We start from the raw sequence: 22,147 nt of genomic DNA, 5'->3' as shown, positions 1-22,147 counted from the left end.
AGGGAGGTTGAGGCAGAAGAATCGCTTGAACCCGGGAGGCAGAGGTTGCAGTAAGCAGAGATTGCACCACTGTACTCAAGCCCGGGCAACAGTGTGAGACGTCTCCAAAAAACAAAAACAAAAACGAAAACAAAAAACAAAAACAAAAAGAAAGAGGAATTTGATACTGAACAATCTGTACTAAATCTGTAGTATTAGAATTCTGGGAACTCACATTTTAAGCATATGACAAAAAATATTCCTTTTTGAAATACATAGTGATTCATTTGATAAATATTTATTGGGGGTGACTAGATATGGGATACTATTCTTGGGGCAATAGGTACATGCAGGTAGCTGCAGAGAAAACAGGAGGATTAGATTTCAATTCTGTGACATGGGATTACTTTCTGGTGATAGGTTTATAAACTGCTTTGTCTTCCCATATTTCCTGATTTTTCAGTAGTGTGTACACTGTTTGATAATTAAACTATTTGAGTGACTCTGAACAATTACACATTTTACTTTTTGAGTTTGAAACCCTTGCAAGCTCTGGGCAGTGAGAGGAACTCACCCTTGGCCATGTACTCGGTGATGATGTAAATGGGCTCCTCCCTGGTGACCACAGCGTACAGCCTCACGAGCTTATCATGCTGCAGGGTCTTCATGAGGTTGGCTTCTTCCAGGAAGGCTTGCACAGACATAGTGCCTGGCTTCAGGGTTTTCACAGCCACCTTGGTACTGTTGTTATAGTAACCTAGGAAGAAAAAAGAAGGTGGGTATGCTTTATAAAACAGAAAATTTAGCTGGGGGCAGTGGCTCATGCCTGTAATCCCAGCACTTTGGGAGGCTGAGGCGGGTGGGTCACCTGAGGTCAGGTGTTCAAAACCAGCCTGGCTAAAATGGTGAAACTCCGTCTTTACTAAAAAAACAAAAATTAGCTGGGCGTGGTGGCGGGCGCCTGTAATTCCAGCTACTTAGGAAGCTGAGACAGGAGAATTACTTGAACAAGGGAGGTGGAGGTTGCGTTGAGCTGAGATCGTACCATTGCACTCCAGCCTGCTGACAGAGTGCAACTCCGTCTCAAAAAATATATATATATATATTTAAAACTTCACTTTGTAGATGCAGAGTTAGCAAAAAATTTAGTTACAGATAGAAAAAGCCTGAGTTAAAACACTATGTAGTGATAAAATTAGGGAGGCTAGATGAAAAGTATCTAGGAATTTTCTTTACCAAAAAATGTTTAAATTATTCAAAAATCAAAAGATTTCTATGAAATAATAGTAAAAAACATTTTTATTGGCACTCTACCATGAGGACTAATATTTGTCCTCTATTTATTGATTTATTTATTTTTAGACTAAGTCTTGGTCTGTCGTCCAGGCTGGAGTGCCGCGGCACGATCTTGGCTCACTGCAACCTCTACCTCATGGTTTCAAGTGATTCTCATGCCTCAGCCTCCCGAGTAGCTGGGTTTACAGGTGCCCACCACCACACCTGGCTAAGTTTTGTATTTTTAGTAGACATGGGGTTTCACCATGCTGGCCAGGCTAGTCTCAAACTCTTGACTTCAAGTGATCCGCCAGCCTCGGCCTCCCAAAGTGCTGGGATTACAAGCGTGAGCCACCGCGCCCAGCCGAGGACTAATATTTTTCTCTAATAATAAAATGTTCTTTATTCAAGACCAAAAAAAACCCAAAACTCTATGTATGCTATAATCCCTTACATACATATACATACACACACAGGCATACACTCACATTATAATCCCCATTTAAAAATGCAGACATATTTTATAGATACACAGACACACACATATAAACAATGGTCTGGAAGAAAATACACCAAAATACACCAAATGCTGGTTATTTCCAATGGTGCAATTATGAGTGATTTTAATTTTGCTTACCATATCTTTTAACTATTTACCAAATTTTCTTTAAAACAGGTGTTCTTTATAAAAATTACTTACATATACTATCTTTAAAGTACAATATACTAGAGTCAAACAAGCACTTCCCAAAATTTGCAGACAACTGGACTTGGGTGACTATTAGTGAAAAAGTCCCCACTGAAAGGACAGGGAGCCCCTCCCTCCACTCCTCCCCCACCCAGGAGATGCAGCAGGTGCCCTGGGAGGCCTTCAGGGGAAAAGCCTGCCTTTGTTCACCCCAGCATTTCCTCCACTTTCTTGACCTCAGAACACTTGTTCAAGTAGCCTCTTACACCACATGGAACACGTTCTGGGCAATACTGACTCCTTAGTATGGTCCCCCTGAGGCACCACCCTTCTGGGACTGGGATTGAGCACTTTAACCCTGACTTTCTCTTGGGAAAGCCTTTTCTCAGTAATTTGGCAAAGCAGAAATATTAATAATCATATTCTTCCTTTCTTTCCTCTCTTCTGTTTCCACCTTTCTCTTGAAATGTAAAAAAAAAAAAAAAGAAAAGAAAAGAAAAAAAAGTGGGGAAGGGAGTAGCAGCTGGTGGTGCCACTGCAAATCTCCTTGCAGGTTCCTGCTGCCTGGTGCACAACAGCTGGATAGCACCTGCCCTAAGGAAAGGTGACGTGGAGTGGACGGTCCCCTTTTTAGGGTGCAAGAGTATCTGTATGTGAATAGCATAGAAAGATGACTGGAAGCCTGCTGAGTAAAACAGCAGTGATTATCCCTGGCTGGTAGAATTTGGAGTGACTTCTACTTTCTCTTGTTCTTTTCTATTCTGATTGTATTTGTCAAGGAGTATGTACTCTTTTCTTTTCTCTTCTCTTCTCTTTCTTTTTTTCAGGAGAGACAGGGTTTTGCCATGTTGGCCAGGCTGGTCTCGAACTCCTGACTTCAGCTGATCTGCCCACCTTGGTCTCCCAAAGTGCTGGGATTGTAGGCATGAGCCACTGTGCCCAGTCAAGTATGTACTTTTTAATAAAAAGATTTTTTAAAATAATAAAGAAATGTATTATACATCTCTTTCCAAGCCTTCAAACAAGTAAGAAAAAGTTCATTTATAGCTAGCAGTCAACCTGTCCAGTGATGTTTCTTCTGGTCATGAAGGCTGATTCCTCTATTAAATGTTTTATTTTGTACTCCACTTTGGTTAATACTTGCAGTGATAAGGCTGGACAAGGTGGCTCATGCCTGTAATCTCAGCACTTTGAGGGGCAGGAGGATCGCTTGAGCCCCGGAGTTCAAGACCAACCTGGGCAATACAGTGAGACTCCCATCTCTAAAACAAAAGAAAGAAAAGAAGTAGAAGAATGCAGTATAAAATAAGTGTTAGAACATATGGGCAAGATAGTAACATAAAGCTGACAAAAAACATCCTAGGTCCTTTTAAAAAGCCACCACCTACCTAAAATAATGGAATTATGAATATATTAAATTGTTCTGCCATCTAAATGCATAATTACAAGCAATATGGTATTTTCTGTAGATCTTAAGAGTTATTTTAAAGTACATTCCACCAACAAAAGACTTTTATTTTACATTTGAATCAAAAAGGGTTTATTATAAATTTTTTAAAGTTTATAAACCCTTACCCTAACCCCAGCCCTAACTCTAACCCTAAGTTACATGAGCATATCCATAGCAAATCACAACAGGAAAATACATGATATAAAATATATGAAAATACATAAAATAAATGATACATATTACTGCCAGGAACTGGCATCCAGAATATATAAAGGATTCTCACAAATCAATAAGAAAAATCAGAAGAAATAGGCAAAGGCTTGGATGGGCATTTCAAAAGAAGAAATTCATATGACTAATAAACATGTGAAAAGTACTCAATCTTCTTTTTTTTTTTTTTTTTTTTTTTTTTTTTTGAGACGGAGTCTTGCTCTGCCGCCCAGGCTGGAGTGCAGTGGCCGGATCTCAGCTCATTGCAAGCTCCGCCTCCCGGGTTGACGCCATTCTCCTGTCTCAGCCTCCCGAGTAGCTGGGACTACAGGCGCCCGCCTCGTCGCCCGGCTGGTTTTTTGTATTTTTTAGTAGAGACGGGGTTTCACCGTATTAACCAGGATGGTCTCGATCTCCTGACCTCGTGATCCACCCGTCTCGGCCTCCCAAAGTGCTGGGATTACAGGCTTGAGCCACCGCGCCCGGCCTTCAATCTTCTTAGTAACCAGAGAAATGCAAATAAAGTTATGAGAAACCACTGCCGAGCTTAGCAAAAATTTTAAAAGTCTGGCAATATCAAGTGCTGCTGAGCACCTGCCCCTTGGGAGGGACTCTGGGGTAGCTGCCCTAGGCCCCATTCTGTGTTCTTTGCTGAGCATCGCTGAAATTCAATTGCAAAGCTTCTGTGACAACATCCAAGGTGCCTGTGAAGGATGCTGAGTGCATAATTCCTTCTGGATAACCACCTATGGCCTGTGCTGCCTTGGGGCCCACATCTCTCTAAGTACAGCTCTGCTAGTCGGGAAAGGGGACATGGGGACTGGCATATTGCTGGTGAGAATCTAAGCTGGGACCAGCACTTTGGAAAATAAGTTGGCAATAACTTAGAAGTGCTGAGGATTCATACATCTTATGATCCAGCAAATCCACTCCCACTCACCCTGGAGAAACTCACGCATGCTTGGACCAGCACAAAAATATGCAGCACATTGTTCATACCACCCCAAACTGGGAACAACTCTGATATAGTCTGGATGTTTGTCCTCTCCAAATCTCATGGTGAAATTTGTTCCCCAGGGTTGGAGGTGGGGCCTGGAGGGAGGTATTTGGGTCATGGGAATGAATCCCTCATGAATGGCTTGGGGCCATCCCCGTGGTAAAGAGTGAGTTCTCACTCTATTAGTTCACAAGAGAGCTGGTTGTCTAAAAGCATGGCACCTCTTTTGGTTACTCTCTTGCTCTCACTGTGTGACATGCTCCCCCGTTTTGCCTTCCTTTTTGAATGGAAGCTTCCTGAGGCTTCACTAGAAGCAGAGACAGGTGCCATGTTTCCTGTGCAATCTGCAGAACCATAAGCCAAATAACCTTTTTCTTTATAAGTTACCCAGTCTCAGGTATTCCTTTAGCACAGCAAAATGGACTAACATGAACTCCAATTTCATTAGTAAATGGTGAAATAAATGGATAAACGATCATATATCTTGAAAACACATGCAGCACAACACAATACAGCATGAAGATGAATAAACCATAGCCACACCCAAAAGCATGGATGCATCTTACCAACACCATATGGAATGAAGATGAATGAACCATAGCCACAGATGCATCTCACCAACATGACATGGGATGAAGATGAATGAACCGTAGCCACACCCAAAAGCACGGGTGCATCTCACAAACACGACATGGGATGAAGATGAATGAACTATAGCCACACAAAAGCACGGATGCATCTCACCGACCATAGGAACTGAAGATGAATGAATTGTAGCCACACTCAAAAGCACTGATGCACCTCACCAACACCATATGGCATGAAGATGAATGAACTGTAGCCACACCCAAAAGCATGGATACATCTCACCAACCCGTTGAGTAAAAGAGGCAAGACATAAAAGAGCATATTTGGTATAATTCATTCATATAAAGTACAAAAACAGGCAAAACTGAGCTATATTTTTGGGGGATACATACATCCCCATATACAAAAGTGGTAAAATTAAGAAGAAAAGTCAGGAAACCATCAGGAAGGTTGGAATAGCTGTTGTCTTTGGGGGACAGGTAGGGTGTGGGTGGGAGGGGATGGGTGGAGGGTGGGGGTTTCTGGGGCTAGCAAGTTTCCTTTCAGAGGTCCGCACACCAGTTTTTGCTTTGTAATTATTTGTGAAATTAGATATTTGTGTTTGCATTTTCTGCTTGCTTGTTACATTACGTAGCAATAAAAGTTAAAGAAACGAAACCATTTCCCTTTTGCCATCATAAAAACAATGGAGCTCATGGAGACTCTTATACAATAGAAAAGTATGAGTAAAGGATGACGGGAAAAAAAAACGCTTTCCAAGGTTGGGGGGAAAGTTATCAGGAAATATTGCAGCTGCAGATATTTTAAATACTGATAAGGAGTTTGAGCTGAGTGGTAGATAAAGCAGCTGTGTCAAACATGGTCCAAGAATGGCAGCAGCTCCCAGATGATCTCTTAGGGCCGCGACATTGAAACAATAGGGTGGTTTTCATCCCTCTGTTAAAGGCATGATTTTTATTCAGTGCTAGGGATCAAATCATAGGTTTCCAAGATACTCTCCGGCAGTTTGAAGGTTCAAATTAACCTAGTCATGGAGATTTGGGTTGTCAATATGGATGAAAAATTATGTTAAAAAAATCTTTTTGAGCTAGTAAAAAGTGTCTTGTGGAGTGCCACTTTGCCACAGTTAAAGAAATCTGATGTGGCACCTTGAGAGCGCTCTAGTACCAGCTGTGACTGGATGGCTAAAAAGTGCCCACGTACCGCAAAAGGGAGAGTGATTTTTAAAAAACGCATGCAGTTGATTTTGGAAGTGGGTTGGTGATTAATCTCAAGGCAGTTGGTTCAAATGAGAATTTATCTAGCAAAATTCAATTTAAAATAAGTTTCCTTCCTTCCTCAGGGTCTCTTCATAGACCAAGCAGTCAGAGGAAATATCGTCCTTAGCCTAGCTGCCCAGTTGATTCCCTGGGAACAGGACAATCCACAGAGGAAGCATGTCACCCAAGTCAGATGTCACAAGGATCACACAAACAAGAGGAAACAGCTTGAAGCAGAGACACCTCTTTCTTTTATCCCTACCCAGCCCCTTCCCCCAAAGAACAGGTCACTTCCTAGTATTTGTTCACTGCATTTCAGGCCAAAAAAATGCAGACCATAAAATGAAACGGGTTGTCCGTGAACAATTCCTTATGTTTAATAAAAATATTAACTTACTTGGTTAATAGTGATAGAATTTTAATTGTTATTTTTCTATCAATGAGAAAAGCTGGCCTGCTTATCCTTTGAGAAACTAAAAAGGATAAGAGAAAACTAAATTCTGGCAGCTCAAAATTGGGAGAGGGGGTATCCTTCAGCCTGTTTGTAATATAAAATCACCAATCACAACTCTTTTGGTTGTATTCCCAATATTCCCCTGCTATGTGTATTCAACGTATTTAAATTATTTCAGGAGTGAGAAGGAGCTCCCTGACTAACAGGCAAACTCAGTCCCTACAAGCAAAAGATCCCATGTCAAAATTTTCTATTTTTTTCTCTTCTATTTTCTTTTCTTCACCTTCCCTTCTTTTCCTTCCTTCCTCCATTCAACATAAGACTGGAAGAAGGCCGGGCACAGTGGCTCATGCCTGTAATCCCAGCACTTTGGGAGGCCGAGGCGGGCAGGATCACGAGGTCAGGAGACAGAGACCACGGTGAAACCCTGTCTCTACTAAAAATACAAAAAATTAGCCGGGCGCGGTGGCAGGTGCATGTAGTCCCAGCTACTCGGGAGGCTGAGGCAGCAGAATGGCATTGAACCCAGGAGGCGGGGCTTGCAGTGAGCCGAGATTGCGCCACTGCACTCCAGCCTGGGCGATGGAGCAAGACTCTGTCTCAAAAAAAAAAAAAAAAAAAGACTGGAAGAAAAGCACAATTAAAAAATGAACACTGATCAATGCCAATATCCTGGTAGTGATGTTGTACTATAGTTTTACAAGATGTTACTACTGGGGGAAACTGGGTAAATGGTACATGGGATCTCTCTGTATCATTTCTTTTATATATTTGCCCGCTTTATTGAAATATAATTCATATACCATGCCATTTACCCATTTAAAGTATATAGTTCATCAGTTATTTGCATATTCAGAATTGTACAATCATCACCACAATCAGCTTTAGAATGTTGTCATGACTCCAAAAAGAAATCGCATGCTCATTAGCAGTCACTCCTACCAAACTCCCAGCCCCCCAGCCCTAGGCAACCAGTCATCTACTTTCTAACTCTAGATTTGCCTATTCTGGACATTGCACATAAATGGAACGGTATATAATATGTGCTCCTTTGGGACTGATTTCTTTCACTTAACGTAGTGTTATTATACGTCATCCATAAAACAACATGGCATCCATGTTGAAGCATGCCAGGTCTTTTTTTTTATTGCCAAATACTCCATTGTATGAATATACCACATTTTATTGACCCATTCATCATCTCATGGACATTTGGGTTGTTTGTACTTTTTGGCTATTACAAATAATGCTACTATGAACACTCATGTGCAAGTTTCTTTGTGGACATATGTTATCCTTTTTGTATTATTTCGTACAATGACATGTAAATCCACAATTATCTCAAAATAAAAAACATTAAGAAGCAAAAATACAAACAATTTCTATTTAGTGGGGAAACCCTGGGCAATTTCTTTCCTCTACTGTATAGCCTTTGCACTAATATGACACATTTTCTTTCTAAAGATATTATTTAATAACAGCACTTTGAATGCTGTCAGTTGAACTTACCTGCACAATTTCTTTCAATTGTTATGCAATCCCTCTGAGACAGGTTTCATTAAACCCCACTTTAGATGAGGCTCTACTGCCTCTGTCATTTAAAACATTATTAGTAAATCAAGTAAAAAACACAATTTAAAAAGTGAGAAAAGGACTTGAACATAAGTTTCTCCAAAGGAGATGTAGAAATGACCAGGAAGGACATGAAAAGAGGCTTTGTCACTAATTATTAGGAAAACACAAATCAAAACCACAGTAAGATACCATCTCACATCTATTAAAATGACAACTATCAAAACAGCCAACCAGCCAACAAAAAAATCCCCAAAACAGAAAATAACAACTGTTGGTGAGGCTGTGGAGAAACAGAACACTTATACACTGTCAGTGGGAATGTAAAATGGTATAGCCGATATAGAAAACAGTACGGCAGTGCCTCAAAATTTTAAAGATAGAAGCATTACAGGATCCAGCAATTCCACTACTGGATTTATACTCAAAGGAATGGAAAATAAGGTCTCAGAAAGGTATCTGTGCACCCATGTTCACAGTGGCATATTCACAATAGCCAAAATGTAGAAACAACCTAATTGTCCATCAACAGATGAATAAACAAAATGTTACATATGCATATAAAGGAATATCATTCAGCCTTAAAAAACAAAGAAATTCTGACACATGCTACGACACAACATAAACCTTGGAGACATCACGCTAAGTGAAGTAAGCCAGAGTCAAAAAGACAAATACTGTATGATTCTAATTATTTGAGGTACCTAAGGTAGTCAAATTCATAGAGACAGAAAGTAGCATGGTGGTTGCCAGAAGCTGGAGGGAGGGGGATCAGGAAGTTGGTGTTAAAGAGTACAGAGTCTTTCAGTTTTATCAGATGAAAAGAGAGTATGGAGATTGTTTGCATAACAATGTAGATGCATTTAACCTACTGAACTGTACACCTAAACATGGCTAAAAAGCAAATTTTATGTCATGTGTATTTTACCACAATTTTTAAAAACAGAATGAGCAAATCTATTCAAATGATGTATTTTCTCAAGATTTTTACCCTGTTTCAGACAGTCTAAAAAGTAACAATTTGCATAGAACAATCACATACTTTCCAACACCCCATTCTCCTCTCTTCTAAACTTGTTTCTCCCAGGCACTACCTGGATATATGATAAGCAAAAGTTATCTAAAATTAAGGTTGTGTGCAGGAAAGGAAGAGAAATAGACAGGGGGATTTGGTGTATCTGGAATTAGAAGCAAGGAGGTTTTCCCAGTCCCAGAAAGGACCAATGTTCTTGAGCTCCAGGTGCACAATTTTAGTGCAGACTTGCACCTTACAACAGAACAGGGGATGTAAGCAGGTCTGCTGAGGTGTGTGCGCCAGGCTGCCTAGATCCTGACTTCTTGCCCCCAGCCTCACCAGGCACTCCCTGGCGGATGCACTGACACCACAGCTGACAGCAGCACTTTTGATGCCAGGCATCCAGGTTGGCAGCAACTGGATATTTATTTATTTATTTATTGAATGGGGTTTCACTCTGTCACCCAGGTTGGAGCGCAGTGGTGCAATCTCAGCTCACTGCAGCCTCCACCTCCCAGGCTCAAGTGATCCTCCCACCTCAGCCTCCTGAGTAGATGGAAACACAGGTGCAACACCATCACGCTCAACTAATTTTCTTTGTATTTTTGGTAGAGACAAGGTTTTACCATGTTGTTCAGGCTAGTCTCGAACTTCTGAGCTCAGGCAATCTACCTGCCTCGGCCTCCTGAAGTGCCAGGATTACTGGTGTGAGTCACTGTGCCTTGCCAACAACTGCATCTTTAAAAACAGTGTTACTGAGAAATAATTCACTCAAGCAGTTGGATTTGAATGTACTTGGTTCACTGTACTTACCTCTTAGGTGCAAACAGCATGCAATTTGATGCTTTATCCTGGCTTCACAGCTGAATAGGAGAGGCTGGAACAAAATTCCAAGCCACCACTTTATATGCAGGGCTACTGATTTAGGGTGAACCAGTACATCCTGATTAACCTCCCTCTACATTTCTTTTCATGACAGACATGTTAATTACTTTGCCAGCAAATATCCATAGGAACGTCTAATTGGATTATTTATAGTTCTGTTTTATGATTAAAGTTGGGGAAAAGGCATCAAAATATAGCTTCCAATAACTAGAATCAAATACAAAAAAGTGATGATAATAAAAATAGGGCACATGGAGTCAGACTCTGGGAAACATCCTGGTGCATAATCTCATTCTTCCTTTGAACAACTGATAAGATAGGAGTTTGTCCATTTCATTGATGTGGAAACTGAGGCTAAGGAAGTCAAATTAACTTAGAAACAGCATAGCAAATAATTGAGTCCAGGGTTCCCAGATGCCAGAGCAGCCTGGCTCTCTCACTGCCTTGAATGACCTTGAGTAAGTTGCTTATCTGATTCTCAGTGATGTTGTTTATCAAATGATCACAGAAATGCCTGTCTCATTCGCAGTGCTACAGCAATGAGTATGTGAGAATGTCAATGCAAATGCACTTAGAGCAGGGCCCGTAGAGCTTGTACACTCTTTTTTCCCTTCCTCCTGTCTTCTCCTCCTTCTCCCCACGCAAGGTCACAGTAAGTACTCAGATGGACTAAGAGCACAATTAAGCTGTGATTGTGATCCTGGTTTTCCTGCCAATACTCTCAGTGAACAGACGGGGAAGCTGGGAAGAGAAGGCAGAAGTCCCTCGTTCTTGATGTGAGCCAGTGGGGTTGGAACAGACATGTCCAATGAGCAGGGAGGAGGACAGAAAGGACTGAAGCTTTATAGAGAAGTGTCGGCTTCTAAGAGGGAAGAGAATTCGCAGATCGTGCTGAAACCATTTGGAGAAAGTTCTTTTTACACAGTCTTAAAGAAACTTCCCACAGAGTATTTATTTATTACAAAAGGGAGTAAAAAGTTGCCACGGAGAAACTAAATTTAAATGATCCATTTAAACTTTTGGATCTAAAAACTTTAAATAAAATTGATGGTGGATCACTGTAGACAAAATCAAATAGAACATCATTAAGAATAGGACCGGCTAATACTATGCCTCCTGACAGGTGCACTGAGAACACAGCACTGCTTAGGTGCTTAGACACTCTTCACAAAACTCAGCAAGTCACATCTGCACTTAGTCTCAGGTGGTCAACGACAATAATAACATCTATGTATGTGTACGTAAATAAAAGAACAAGAAAATTAGGACAATATTAACAACCGGTGAATCTACGTGAAGGATATACAATATTCATTATATTATTCCTGCTCCATTCTGTAGATTTGGAGAAAAACAAATATAAACATCATCGGAGGAAAAAAGAAGCCAAGTCATTTTTTTAATGAGCAGATAACAGTCTTGTGGTTCTTCAAAAAGTTCAACAGAGGCTTACCACATGCCCCAGCAATTGAACTCCTAGGTTTATACACAAGAGAAATGAAAATGTGTCCACATAATAAATTGTATGTGAACGTTCATATAGCATTATTCATAACAGTCAAAAGGTAAAAACAACTGAAAGGTCCACCAATGGATAAGTAGATAAACAAACTCTGGTATAGTCATGCAATGGAATATTACTCAGCCATAAAACAAGAAAATTCTAATACGTTCTACAACATGGATGAACCTTGAAAACATTATGCTAGGTGAAATACGCCAGACACAAAAGGACAAATAAATGATTCCACTTATACAAGGTACCTAGAGTGGTTAAATTCATAGAGACAGAAAGAATGGTGGCTGCCAGGGGCTGAGTGGTGGGAGAAATGAAGAGTGATTGTTTATTGGGTACATTGCTTCCTTTTGGGATGATGAAAACATTTTGAAAGTAGATGGAGGTGGTCGCTGCACAATATTGTGAATGTACTAAATGTCACTGAATTGGTCGTTTTAAATGATTAATTACGTCATGTGAATTTCATGTTAATTAAAAAAAGAGCACATAGAGAAATGAGGAGGAAGATGTTCCAACTTAGACAATAGAGTGTGCATGGGAAGAGACAACATTCAGAGTGAGCACTCACACCCATGAATCTGCTGAGCGGAACAGAAACGGAGGACCTGATTTGTACTGCCAACCAGTTCTGACACGTGCCAATCCAAACGGAGAATGTGAAGTCATGTAATTACAGTTTACCTGAATTCTGCAAATATGTGCAGAAAGACTTACAGTGCAGTAAGAATTAATGATAGACTGGCTCAGTATGTGCCGTGTTTAAAAGACACTTCGGCTCAAGAGGGGCCAACAGGAGAAAGTGAGCAAGGCTGTGATCCCACAGGCCAAGACTGTAGAGGGAAAACCTGGATGCAGAGGTGACATGCCCACGTAGCTGCAGCTTCTGCTCTGCCGGGGCTGGAGAGTGTTTAAAAGCCATCTGCCCCTTCCATTTAGAAAGCTGACACAGAAAAAGTGACCCAGTCAGATGTGTGTGACCTAACATGTTACCCTTTCCAGAAATAACCACACATTCCATTAGAACCATTAAAAGAATGTTATGCTTTAGCATTTTTGTTCTAAAAACCTCTTATCACTAAAGAAATTCACATTCACTATGAAAACATGTATTTATTTATTTATTTATTTATTTATTTTTTTAGAGGCAGGGTCTCACTGTGTCACCCAGGCTGGAGTGCAGGAGTGCCATCTCAGTCCACTACAGCCTCGACCTCCTTGGCTCAAGTGATCCTCCCACCTCAGCCTCCCAAGTAGCTGGAACTACAGGCGCACACCATGGCACCTGGCTAATTTCTTTATCTGTAGAGACGGGGTCTCCCTATGTTGCTCAGGCTGTTCCCAGCCTCCTAGGATCAAGCAATCTTCCTGCCTCAGCCTCCCAAAGTGCTGGGATTACAGGCATGAGCCACTGTTCTCAGCCCACTATAAAACTTTTTTAAAAGTAGGTAGATGAAAAGAATCCCCTGGAAAAAGCCACTGCTATAATCTTGCTGCACTTCTTGCCAGCCTGAGAAGGCAATACTTAATGGTAAGAAATGATTTATTCAGGATGTGACTTTGAGAACCTCAGAAACTTTCTTGGTGACCCTCAAATTGTAATACATTAAGGCTTTCTATTAAGCCAATGGGTCCCAGCCCTAAGATAACCTTTCCCAGAGATGGAAGCAAATTTCTTGCACTTGAACTGTGCATCCAGAGAATCTGGCGATGAGGGAATCATGAAGAAATACGCAGATGATCAAGATAAATACCCATTACTCCCCTCCTTACAAACATTAAGAGAATTACTAAGTCGCAAGAAAGAGCAAGAGCTGAAGTAAATAGATTTTGCAGGCCAGTTCTCAACCCCGATGGACACAGGAAAACAAAATAAATGATGCTTCTGACATAATTCAGTGTCTAGCTCAGAAGCTGATCGAAATTGGCTTGAGCCTTTACTTCTTCTGTCACGATCTCTAAAAGGACATAGGCCCCCAAGCCACGCACTTACCCATCCAGACTTCCCCAAACTGCCCAGCGCCGAGCCTTTTCACCAACTTGATGGACTCCCGGGGGATCTCCCAGGCATCTTTATCCCATGGCTTCTGTGGCTTGGGACTAATACAAGCCTTCTCCAATCTTCTGCACAAGCCATCTGGCTGCTCTAATTTGAAAGGGAAAAATTTAGGTTAAGAAATGCAATACTTTAGACTTCACCTGTGTCTATAAAGAAGAGTTTCAACTAGGAGCCTTATAATGTCCAACCTGCCGCAGTCTGTGAACTAAAATGCATCCTTCACATACTTGTGACTTTTGAAATTTGTGGGGTTTTTTGTTTATTTTTCTTTTTTTTGAGACGAAGTTTCACTCTTGTCGCCAAGGCTGGAGTGCAATGGGAGATCTCAGCTCACTGCAACCTCCGCCTCCTGGTTTCAAGCAATTCTTCTGCCTCAGCCTCCCAAGTTGCTGGGATTATAGGAGCCTGCCACTATGCCCAGCTAATTTTTATATTTTTTAGTAGAGACAGAGTTTCATTACGTTGGCCAGGCTGGTCACGAACTCCTGACCTCAAGTGATCCATCCACCTCGGCCTGCCAAAGTACTGGGATTATAGGCGTGAGCCACCAGCCTGAAATTTGTATAAGAAAAACCATTTAAAACACACTTGTTTGTATTCATCAGCACTGCTAACATACATGAACAAAAATAACAAAGCCAACAGACAACCATAGGCTGACAGGTTGTCACACTTAATAAAATGTGATTTCAGATTACTGAGCCTACATTAAGCTTCATGGGGTACCATAGTGGGGAGTCGGTCATGTCACCACTGGACCCTAGGCCCCAGAACAGAGCCAGAGCACCACAAGCTCTCAGCATGTGCAGGATGCACACAGGAATGGGAGGGCGGAGGGAGGCAGGAATCTACAAAATCGGAAGCACGTTGCTCTCTCCATGTTTTGGGACTCAAGCAAACCTATGATATGCATTCCCTTCAATCAGGTCATAGAAAGGAGCTGGGGCAACAACCACTCAACTGACTCCAGTCACACAGCAAAGGGACCCAGAGTTTCAGGCCCAGGCTTCGCAGGGCTGCAAAGTGGCACTGGAGACAGGGACATTGACCTGCCACTTCTAAATATTTCAGTGGTAGTGTCATTTCTGTTTGACTTTACCAAGAATATATATTACTTTTACATACACACACACACACACACACACACGCAAACACAGATCTGCAAATCTGCATTCCTATTCCAGATATTCAGATGTATTGTAAAAATATATGCAAAGATAACATATATTTTTCTCTTGGTAATTTTGGAACACTGAATGTCAAACAGCATGTACTACTAGGTGGGAAGGACTGAGAGGATCACAAGGATCAAGTCTTGCTTTGTGTATTTAACTTCAGATTAATTAATTACTTTTATTTTATTATTTGTTTTTTGAAACAGAGTCTTGCTCTGTCACCCAGGCTGAAGTGCAGTGGGGTGATTTCAGCTCACTGCAATCTCTGCCTCCTGTGTTCAAGTGATTCTCCTGCCTCAGCCTCCCGAGTAGCTGGGACTACAGGCACATACCACTATGCCTGGCTAATTTTTTTTTTTTTCTGGTAGAGATGGGCTATCACCGTTGGCCAGGCTGGTCTCGAACTCCTGACCTCAAGTGATCCACCTGCCTTGGCCTCCCAAAGTGCTGGGATTACAGGCGTGAGCCACTGTGCCTGGCCTAACTATAGATTAATTTAGAATCATTTATAGAATATGACCTGCAACTGTATCTAAGAGAAATATGATGCCTAAAAAGTTTTAATATAAAAATAGTGTGTGACGTCTTATACATATCATAACAAATATATTTTGTCTTGTTGAATGTTCAGTTTTTACTTACTTTGGTAATGTTTAATCATGTCGCTGATACAGGGAAAAGTGATTCGTGGAGAGATGTAATAGCCCCCATTATCCAGACTTCTAATTTTGTAGTGCTTAATAACATCCCCATGCACAGGGTCAAAGTCTCTGACAGACAGAGAGAAGCTTCCTATGGGGGGGAAAGGTATAAGTAAATGTTTATATCTCACAAATAAGATTTGCATTATACAACAACTGCAGTACACATTTTGTGATAAAATATGCAAAATATATATATATGAAGTTGTATAAAATGCACAATTTTAAAAGTCCTATAAAAATTCTACTTGACAAATGAAGCCACGTTTTGTTTGCTGTGTAGCTTGCCAACATACCATTTTCTTTCTTCATGATAATTTTTAAAAATTATTATTTAGCTACATTTAAAATTTTTTAAGTTACTTTGATTTTCTTTTTCTTTTTTTTTTTTTGTTTAACAGGTTCTTGCTCTGTCACCCAGGCTGGAGTACAGCGGCACAATCATAGCTAACTGCCGCCTTGACCTCCTGGGCTCAAACGATCTTTCTACCCCAACCTCCGAAGTAGCTGAGACTACAATCATGTACCACCACACCTGGCTAATTTTTAAATTTCTTATAGAGACAGGCTCTTGCTATGTTGCCCACGCTTGGTATCAAACTGCTGGGTTCAAGTGATTCTCATGTCTCAGCCTCCCAAAGCATTGGGATTACAGGCCTGAGCCACCATGCCCAGCCTAATTTTCTTTGTCTTAAAATTTCAGGATTTATTCTAAATAATAATGCAAAAGCCTCAGCAAACAAAGCATGGTAAGAAGTGGCCACAATCATGTGTGCTTTCTGCCGTACTTTTTTCTTTTCTTTTTTTTTGAGACAGTGCCTCACTCTGTCACTCAGGCTAGCTAGGAGTGCAGTGGCATGATCACAGCTCACTGCAGCCTACCTTCCCTGGGTTCAGGTGATCTTCCTACCTCAGCCTCCAGAGTAGCTGGGACTATAGGCATGCGCTGCCAGGCCTGACTAGTTTTTTATTTCTTGTAGAGATGGGGTCTTGCTATGTTGCCCAGGCTGGTCTCCAACTACTGGACTCAAGTGATCCTCTTGCCTCAGCCTCCCAAAATGTTAGGATTACAGGTGCGAGCCACCACACTCAACTATATTACTTTTAGTAGCACAACGAATCATTGAAGTTTGTTATTTTTTATCAAACTATAAAACTTTTACTACCAGAGCATACTATATCCTTTTTTCCCTTGAGTAATTCTAGAATAGTTTCTAAAAATAATTTCCTAAATAGTGTTTTAAAAGAGGCCTTGAACCATTTCCTACCTTTTAACGTTTCACTTTCTCTAATAAGGAAAGCTCCAGCACTATTTCCTGGTGCCAAAAGCTGCCTTTCTGCGTCCTTCCTGGTTATATCCTTGAAAAACCACCTGCGAAGACATTTCAACATTTCGTGCATATTATGTTCCAGAGCAAGAAAAAGGTGAAGAATATTAACAAGAAATCCAATGTGGCAAACAAAGCCACCAAGATGACAACACATGAGGACTCACTCTTCTGTTTCTAAGGTGTTGAGTTTGGCCACATAGTTGCTGGGGATGAAGCCTTCTTTTTTTGTTAAAAGGGACTTTGCTTTCCACCATTCTCCATGCCTAGAATAGAAATACACAACAAAAAGAAGTTAGAAGACTACATATTCCATGCATATATCAAAATATCACAGATATCCCATAAATATGTATTTATGTACAGATACTATGTATCAATTAAAAAATTAAAAATAAAGAAAACATAGAGTTACCACAGGACCCTGCAATTACACTCCTTGACCTATACCCAAGAAAGATGAAACCATAACATCCACACAAAAACTTGTACATGAATGTTCAAAGCATTATTTGTAAAAGCAAAAAGTAGAAACAACCAAAATGTCTATCAACTGATGAATGGACAAAATCTGGAATATCCGTCCAGTGCAATATTACTCAGCAGTGAAAGGAATGGAGTGCTGAGAGATGCTACAACAGGGATGAACTTTGAAAACATTATGCTAAATAAAAGAAGGCAGCCATGAAGGACCACATATTGTATGATTCCACGTATGTGAAATATCCAGAATAGGTCAGTCTTCAGAGATAAAAAGTAGATTTGTAGTTTCCTAGGGCTGGAGAGAATGGGAGAGTGGAGGTGACAGCTAAGGAGTCCAGGGTTTCCTTTTGGGGTATTTAAAATGTTCTACAGTGGATTGTGGTGATAGTTGCACAATTCTGTGACTACACTAAAAAAATCACTGAATTGTACACTTTAAATGGGTGAATTGTGTGGTATTGTGAATTCTCAATAAAGCTATCAAAAAGAGAGAGAGAGAAAGAAAAGAAGCTGGCAGTGAGGGTTTTGAATGTTCACAACACAAAGAAATAATAAATGTTCAAGGTGATGGATATGCTAATTATGCTGATTTGATCCGTACACACTGCATATATGTATCAAAATATCACTCTGTATCCCATGGCTGCATATAATTATTCCATGTCAACTAAAAATAAAAGGAAAAAAGTATTTATATCCAAGACTCAACAGCTACAATAGCAATTGTCTCAGGATGTTTGTTTAGGAGGGTGAAGGTGGGTGGAGAACATCTCTGGAACCCCAGAATCCAGTGGGAAAATTTACTCTTTGTGATGGAATTAAAATATGTTTAGAGACAGAAGCAAAGGAAAACAGACTTACAACTAAAGTATGCATCACTGTGATCAGGGGTGCACAAAGAAGAGTTGGTACAAATGGCTCCCATCTCACAGAAGCAAAAGGTTTGTAACTTGCCCCAGGATAGCTGAGAAATGCTTTCAAAGCCTTATAGAAATGACAGTCAAGGGAATACTGGTCCATGCATTATAAACTCCTTTGTTCAAATATCTAGTTATCATAGAGATGGACACCATGAAAAAAAGAAAACCATAAGACAATTCCAAGCAAGTGAGCCTCATCACCATGCTTGAGTCCTCAGCAGAAAGGCAGACATGGAGCCAGGGAGGAGGAAGGAACCAGCACTGGAAGAAGCAAGCAGGTAAGCCAGTAATGGGGGAAGGAATGGGTCCCCTTGAGCCTTAACTGCATTCCTCTATAAATTCCACACACAGACAGGATCCTTGTCTGTAAGGCATGAAGACAACTAGAACTAATACTAAGCTCTGCCTCCTCTTTGCTTATGTTATGTTTATACACATGCATCATGCTCACATCAACCCCATGATCTAGGTACTGTCATTCCCATTTTATAAGTAAAGAAACCAAGGTACAAAAGTTTAAGGGTCTTGTCAAGGTCATACAGTTATCAAGTGGCAGGGCCAGGATCAGGTTTAAGTTCATGTTCAACCCATAAGCAACACTGCTGTCAACCACGGAACACCTTGTCCTTAATAAGGGGGTCTCCCCCTCAAACTCTATTTGGCAGGTCATAATGACATTTAATGCAAGATTAGTAAGAAAAACACGCTAGAATTAAAGCAACTGGAGTTTCTTATTCTGAGCACTGTCCTGCATGCCTATGGCCTGACACTGCCACATGTCTGAATCAGCAAGAGGGGATCGAGGAGATGATGACACTCAAACATCCTCACAAAAGCATGGCGGCTGCTGAGTCGAGAATTTTCCAACATGGCTGCTGTAGCTCAGCATCCTTAGAACTCAAACTTGGCTGGGCCCATGAACCCAGTCTAAACATGAGTAATATAACAAAAGAAAAGTGCCATTTCAAATGTCACGCATGGGCCACACAGACCCAAATTTCTTAAGATGGCAAGAGTGGATAAAGAAAGAAACCAGGCTAGGTGTGGTGGCTCACACCTGTAATCCCAGCACTTTGGGAGGCCAAGGCAGGAGAATTGCTTGACAGCAGGAGTTCAAGACCAGCCTGGGCAACATATCAAGATCCCATCTCTACAAAAATTTTAAAAATTAGCCAGGCATGGTGGCACATGCCTTTAGTCCTAGCTTCTCAGGAGGCTGAGGTGAGAGGATTGCTTGAGCCTAGGAGTTCAAGGCTGCAGTGAGCTATGATCACGCCACTGCATTCTAGTCTGGATGACAGAGAGAGATCCCATCTAAAAAGAAATTGTTTTAAAGAAAAACCAGCATCTGTCTTCAAAGGGAAACCCCCTGCAGAGTGCTCACAGACGGACTTAAAAGGAAAATCCCTTTGGCTCTGTTCCTTCCACTGCCCACTCCCTGTGGATAGCAAGGAGGCCTCATGCCCATTACAGGAAGGGAGCTAGGCTATGGCTGTAGCACCAGAAGCAAGACAAGAGGACAGCCTGCAGGGCTCAGTGGCCTGAGGAAAGGAGCAGCCATGGCATGCTTGAGAGCACTTACTCCTCCAGGACTTTCATCTTCTCTCCTTTCTTGAAAGATAAGTCGTCCGGATGGATGCCATCATACGGGTACAAGGCTACCACAATGTCTCCTTGTTCCTCTGGATCTATAGATGAACACAAGAGAACATCTGTAGGAATCCATCAGCAGAAGCATTTTAACAAACCTCATGGGGCACAAAGGATGAGAGGAAGCACTAAGAGAGGGGTGACTGCAAGAAGGACATGTGCTTCCTGCCAAGTGGGCTCACGGTCTGCACGCCCACAGAGAGTAGCTTGCTGTATACACTGTGTCCAGTATTTGTTATTGCAAATCACTTAAAACTAAAACTATAATATAACTCCATATTTAAGAAATGATACACCCATGTTCACAGCAGGATTATTTCAAATAGCCAAGATGTGGAAATAATGCAAACGTCCATTGATGGAGGAATGGATAAACATCATGGCGCTTTTTTTTTTTGGAGATGGACTCTCAGTCTTGTCACCCAAGCTGGAGTGCAATGGTGCAATCTCAGTTCACTGCAACCTCCACCTCCTGGGTTCAAGCAATTCTCCTGCCTCAGCCTCCTCAGTAGCTGGGATTACAGGTGCCCACTACCACACCAGGCTAATTTTTTGTGTTTTCAGTAGAGATGGGGTTTCACCATGTTGACCAGGCTGGTCTCAAACTCCTGACCACAGATGATCCACCTGCCTTGGACTCCCAAAGTGCTGGGATTACAGGTGTGAGCCACCACACCTGGCCAGGGCATATACTTACAAGGAAATATTCACCCTTAGAAGGAAATAAACTCTAACACTTTCTACAGCATGGATGAGCCTTGAGAACATCACACTAAGTGAAATAACCCAAACACAAAAGGTCAATTACTGTATGATTCCACTTCTAGGAGGTACCTAGAGTAGTGAAATTCATAAAGACACAAAGAGCGGAGGTTGCCAGCGGCTGGGAGAGGAGGCAATGGGGACTTATTGTTTAATGGGTATGGAGTTTCAGTATGAGAAGATGCGTTCTGGAGATGGAGGGTGGTACTGGTTGTACAACAATGTGAATGTACAAAATGCTGCAGAAATGTATACTTAAAAATAGTTATGAGGGTAAATTTTTATGTTATATATGTTCCACAATAAACAAATAAAACATTTAGGACAATCACTTTATAGAAGCTCTAATAGTAAAGAAAAAAAATTTAACTATGTTGCTATGAAACCATACCTTTAGCTTGAAACCTCTGTCCAGGTAAAAGCTGAGATTCTGGAACCTATGAGAGAATATTTGTTAGAAACAAAAAAAAAAACAACACTGGTTAGCTTTTCTTACTCACATTCATGTTGTATATATGATTTTTGTAACAGTAGCAGATGCTGTTAGGATGGGCTCATTTATTAAGTTAGAAAGAACAGGAGCACAGAGGGAAAAACCTGTTGAGGTGCATCCTGCCCTGCTCGGCCAGTGACAGGGCTCTTTACCACTTGCTGTGGGTGGCAGGAAGGGAGCAAGGTTCTGGGCAGGGGCTGCTAGGTGTTCACCTCATCCTAGCTCCTCCTCTTATTTGGTGACAGAACCCTGATATTATTTGGGGTGGCAGTTTGCCCAGCTCAATGAGTGTGCTGCCAAACTCTCTAGCCCTGGGCAGAAGGCGGAGGGAGTTTTGGTCCGTAGATCAGCTGGGCAGGGCTTTGCTGTCAGCTCCCCTTTTCCCTTGCCTCTTTCTCTCCCCCTAGAAACAAGTGAAGGCTGGAGTCTTCAAATAGAAACCAAACATCAGCGGCAGGAGGATGGAGACGGAAGTGGCGGGACCCTGGTGACTTGGTGGAGTTGCCGTCCCAGCCCGGGACTGCCCATCCAAGGCTTCCCCAGCTGTATAAAATTGCATGGTCAGGGCTCTGTCCCTGGAGGCTGAGAGCAAGTCCCATCCCATCCAGGCTTTCTTGGGCTGACCCTGACTCCATCGCAGGGACAGATGGCATCCCCTGTTATTTCAGTGGGGAGGTGAGTTATTGGA

At 41.5% G+C, this 22,147-nt stretch overlaps 1 protein-coding gene across 2 annotated transcripts in view; it reads right to left on the bottom strand.

Moving 5' to 3' along the window:
* Window positions 1–22,147, bottom strand: part of LYN (LYN proto-oncogene, Src family tyrosine kinase) — a 139,568-nt gene that overhangs the window by 45,952 nt on the left and 71,469 nt on the right. For both annotated transcript variants that reach the window (XM_030937973.1, XM_030937974.1), the window contains exons 3-9: window positions 21,358–21,403; window positions 20,137–20,242; window positions 17,319–17,417; window positions 17,092–17,195; window positions 15,765–15,914; window positions 13,882–14,034; window positions 554–736 (exon numbers count right to left, since the gene is read on the bottom strand). In XM_030937973.1, coding sequence (XP_030793833.1) covers window positions 554–736; window positions 13,882–14,034; window positions 15,765–15,914; window positions 17,092–17,195; window positions 17,319–17,417; window positions 20,137–20,242; window positions 21,358–21,403 — 841 coding nt within the window. The remainder of the gene's footprint in view (window positions 1–553; window positions 737–13,881; window positions 14,035–15,764; window positions 15,915–17,091; window positions 17,196–17,318; window positions 17,418–20,136; window positions 20,243–21,357; window positions 21,404–22,147) is intronic.

This window comes from Rhinopithecus roxellana, chromosome 9, assembly GCF_007565055.1.
Source record: "Rhinopithecus roxellana isolate Shanxi Qingling chromosome 9, ASM756505v1, whole genome shotgun sequence".
Classification (NCBI taxonomy): domain Eukaryota; kingdom Metazoa; phylum Chordata; class Mammalia; order Primates; family Cercopithecidae; genus Rhinopithecus; species Rhinopithecus roxellana.
This window is presented reverse-complemented; position numbering and strand designations above follow the sequence as displayed.